The sequence below is a fragment of the Nelumbo nucifera genome, chromosome 5, assembly GCF_055504915.1.
Source record: "Nelumbo nucifera cultivar China Antique chromosome 5, China Antique-T2T, whole genome shotgun sequence".
NCBI lineage: Eukaryota > Viridiplantae > Streptophyta > Magnoliopsida > Proteales > Nelumbonaceae > Nelumbo > Nelumbo nucifera.
In genome coordinates this window covers 20,236,973-20,240,921 of record NC_142653.1, presented here as the reverse complement: position 1 = coordinate 20,240,921, position 3,949 = coordinate 20,236,973, and the positions used below count along the sequence as shown (strand labels likewise).

The window sequence follows — 3,949 nt, the reverse complement described above, 5'->3', positions numbered from 1 at the left end:
AGGGCTTCATGACCAAGGGGTCATGACTCATGACAGTTGAATTGACCACCCGCCAATCCCATGCATGACAAGTTGACAACCTCCTCCTTAATTTCTAGTTCAAATCAAGTTTAAACAGACAAGGCGCGTTAATTACTCACGGGCTTACCTTGCTTACTGTAATTAATCACGCTTTATAAACCAATAATGCTTTAATTTTTTTTTTCTAAGCTCTCACTGCTTTGTTATATCTTTAGAATTGTGGTCCAATCCGATCCAAATCCAAATGCATGCTGGCATGGAATTGAATACTGAATACTGATAAAATCCAAGTGTAAGGATTAAGGGCTAGGGGTCGAGGTTTTCAATTTGCTTGCAAAAGTAGGGCCGCCATTCCACTGGCCCACTGCCACTTTGTAAAATACGTACATCACAAACAAAATTCTATTCAGGGTAATTAATTGTTAAAGTAGGTCCGAAGATAGCTCTGCTGGCTCCTCTATTAGATTAGATTATTAGCAGATTTGTTCATTCAATTCATACTTACGTGAAGTTGAAGATCGCGCGCCATACTTCAATTCTCAACTTCGCTAGTTGAAAGGAAACGGCTATCTTGATTCTTGTATGTGTTGACCCTCCATCGGGAAGGATTCATATGGCCGGCTTTATAATAAGCTCTCTGCTACATCTGCTTCCTCATCCTCCTCAGTGTTCCCTAATTAATTTCCTTCATCATTTTGTCCATCTCCCTGAAATTATTAAAAGTTGATGCCCTTCACCTCCTTGGAGACTACAGTAGTAATTAAAGACCCACATGGGTGTTGCGACGACAATGGGGTTTCCATTTCAGCCCTGCTTTGTTCTTCTATTTGTTGCCATAGCTTTGATTTCTTTGGTGGCTACGGCCTCTACAGCCCGTCCCTCCCACATGTCGACTGCCCTTCTCATCAGAGTAGATCAATCGGGTAAAGGTGATTTTAAAACTGTTCAAGATGCTATTGATTCAGTGCCATCCAATAACTCGAACGTGGTCTTCATATGGGTCAAACCAGGAACCTACAGGTCTCTCTGTCTTCTTCCTGATGAGCTTAATTAATTTGTGTTCAGTGTTCACTGAGTACTGCATGTGTCAAAGAAGGATATAGATGTGTTAAAGCAAATTAAACGTAAATTATATTTGATGATATATATGCATGATGACAACTCAATATGTTATAATTAGTGTAACTTAATTGGATATTTAATTAGTAGCTATTGTATCCTTTCTTTATTATGCATGCTTACAGAGAAAAGGTTGTGGTGCCGGCCGGCAAACCATACATAACATTGAGCGGTTCAAACCCCACTACCACCATAATAACATGGAATGACAGTGGAGTGATATTCCAGTCTCCAACGCTCTCTGTATTGGCAACTGATTTTGTAGCACGATATCTCACAATTCAGGTATTCCTCTTTCCATTTCTAACATTCTAATTAGATGATCCTTCTCCCCAAAAGATTTCTGAATTTAATCCTTCTTAATTATATTTCAAAACATATAATAAATTAAGTCGATAGTTCCATATATATATATATATATATATATATATATATATGACAGTAGAAATTTTAATAATTAATTAAATGCATGTTTACACAGAACACACATGGTCCGGGCAGCCAAGCGGTTGCGCTGAGGGTATCGGCAGACCGAGCAGCATTCTATGCGTGCAGGATACTGTCTTATCAGGATACCATCCTCGATGACACAGGGAGACACTATTACAGAAACTGTTACATTGAAGGACAGACCGATTTCATATGTGGAAACGGGGCCTCCCTCTTTGAAGTAATTAAGCTAATTAAGTCAAGTCTTGTGCATGCATATATATATCTGATATCCATCGGTTACATCCCGATCACAATAACTTACTTATTATTAACTCCAATTAATGAATTCTCTACGCGTTTTGATTTAAGTGGATATGATTAAGATGCATGGGTTTGGCTGCAGAAATGCCACCTGCATTCGCTTTCGGAGGGAGCTGGTGCTATCACAGCACAACATAGAGAGTCTCCGGCAGAAAACACTGGCTTCACCTTCTTGGGTTGCAGGATCACCGGAGTTGGGACTGCCGTCTTAGGAAGGCCATGGGGTGCTTATTCTAGGGTGGTTTTTGCTCTCAGTTACATATCAAATGTGATATTACCTCAGGGATGGGACAATTGGGGCGACCCAACAAAGCAAAGGTCGTGCTATATCATTCATTCTTGTTAATTAATTTGATCAATAACTTTTTTTTTTTTTAATGTAGTAATTAAGCCGGGTTTAATTTGTTGGGAACAATATTAATTATTAAGTTCAAGGCTTCAACCTAACTTACCATATACTAATAATTAATTAATTAAACTAACTGCATAGCTTGTATTTGGTTTGCAGCACCGCATATTATGGGGAGTACAAGTGCTATGGAGCAGGGGCCAATGTATCAGGAAGAGTCGAATGGTCACACAATCTCTCAAATGCCGAGGCCGCACCCTTCTTGACCAAAGACATGATCGGTGGTCGAGGATGGCTTAGGCCATCGCCTACCCGTTTCATCGGGAGAGCCTCGACCAAGGCTGTGAACGGAAATATATAACAAATAGCACGTACAGCAGCTATATATGCTTTATAAAATATTCTTAATTTTTTGTCATCTGGATGCGAGAATAGGTGGTTACAGTGTTACACATTAATTCATGCATTCATGGTTGTCTTGGCCGTCGACTCAACTTGTTCATATCTGCTGTCACTTTCTGTCCATACTTTATTATTTCGTAAAGTGAAAAATTAATTCTTTGGAGTTTGCATTCAGTTTTACAAATTACAAATCGATGGGTTTCATCAAATTTACCCAAGGAGTACAGATACAAATATATAGAGTCTAAAATCATGTATTTTGTATTATTTTGTATGTATTTATATTCTTTTCAAACTGAACCTTATTACATAAACAATTGACCGATCCATAGTGGTAAATGCAACTGTAGCTCAATTTGGAATGGAAGGAATACAAGTATAAATATGTACTTTGCACTGTTCATATTTATATTTGTACTCCTTCCAAACTGATAGATGCGGCCTGGGCTCATGGGCTCTCTATGAGAATGTATTATACCTACCTAGCTACCAATGAGTTGAAGCTTACATCAAATCAAAGGTTATTTCAGTCATCAGTTCAAGTAGACAATTAACAATGTAATCTAACTCTCACTTAGGTAATTTCTCTCTCAATCAAATTGTAAGGTCTAAGTTCTCTTTATTTTGTTAGCTAGAAATTAAATTATTTATTTGGATAAATGCATATATGTAATTATTATTTGAGAAAGTAAGTGCATTTAAATGCAACAAATAGTAAAAAATGCAAATAAATAGAGTGCAAAATCATTAGGATCAGGGTACCCATTGGATTGTCAAGGTGAGCTTTAGGGTTCTTTTTTTTCCGTTTTTCACCGAACATCACTTCCACCGTTCAAGGCATGAAGCAAATTTCAGTTCTAAGAAGAAGGAGAAGAAAAGGCTTTGATTTCAGCTTCTTCAGAAACTTGAGGTAAATTTCAAAATGATTTCTTCTCCAGTTTCGACATATCTTCTCCATCATCCACTCATTCCTTATCAAAGCTTTCCTACTCAAAACATTGTCACTCTCTTTTTCCATTGTCATTACCCAACCACATTTGTATAGAAGCCCATTTCAACATTTCTTCAAATCTCGAATCTCCATTACATCATCTTCTGGTCTCTAAGAACGGGAAAGGTGGGTTTTTCCGGCTGCAACACCACCACAGATAGCGGCAACAACGAATTCGAGTATTGCTGAGGTTGACACAGTGATTTAAGGCCAAGCTAAAGGAGAATAGGTTTCATAGAACATGGAGGACAAAACTTGTCTACTCGATTGATAAAAAATTATTTATTTATTTTTTTTTATATTTTGAATATATA

At 37.6% G+C, this 3,949-nt stretch overlaps 1 protein-coding gene across 1 annotated transcript; it reads left to right on the top strand.

Annotated features, from left to right (window-relative positions):
- The first annotated feature begins 793 nt into the window (after positions 1-793).
- Positions 794-2,603, top strand: LOC109114579 (putative pectinesterase 11). Its single transcript, XM_019197481.2, has 5 exons — positions 794-1,041; positions 1,266-1,425; positions 1,622-1,810; positions 1,976-2,211; positions 2,402-2,603. The coding sequence occupies exons 1-5, from the start codon at positions 794-796 to the stop codon at positions 2,601-2,603; spliced, it is 1,035 nt and encodes a 344-aa protein (XP_019053026.1).
- The last annotated feature ends 1,346 nt before the right edge of the window (positions 2,604-3,949 follow it).

What these genes read in the sequence shown, in the direction of transcription:
- LOC109114579 (XM_019197481.2), top strand. Translation starts at nt 794, where the DNA reads ATGGGTGTTGCGACGACAATGGGGTTTCCATTTCAGCCCTGCTTTGTT. An exon ending in CACGATATCTCACAATTCAG is followed by an intron (nt 1,426 to 1,621) that starts GTATTCCTCTTT and finishes ATGTTTACACAG; the next exon opens with AACACACATGGTCCGGGCAG. An exon ending in GGCGACCCAACAAAGCAAAG is followed by an intron (nt 2,212 to 2,401) that starts GTCGTGCTATAT and finishes TTTGGTTTGCAG; the next exon opens with CACCGCATATTATGGGGAGT.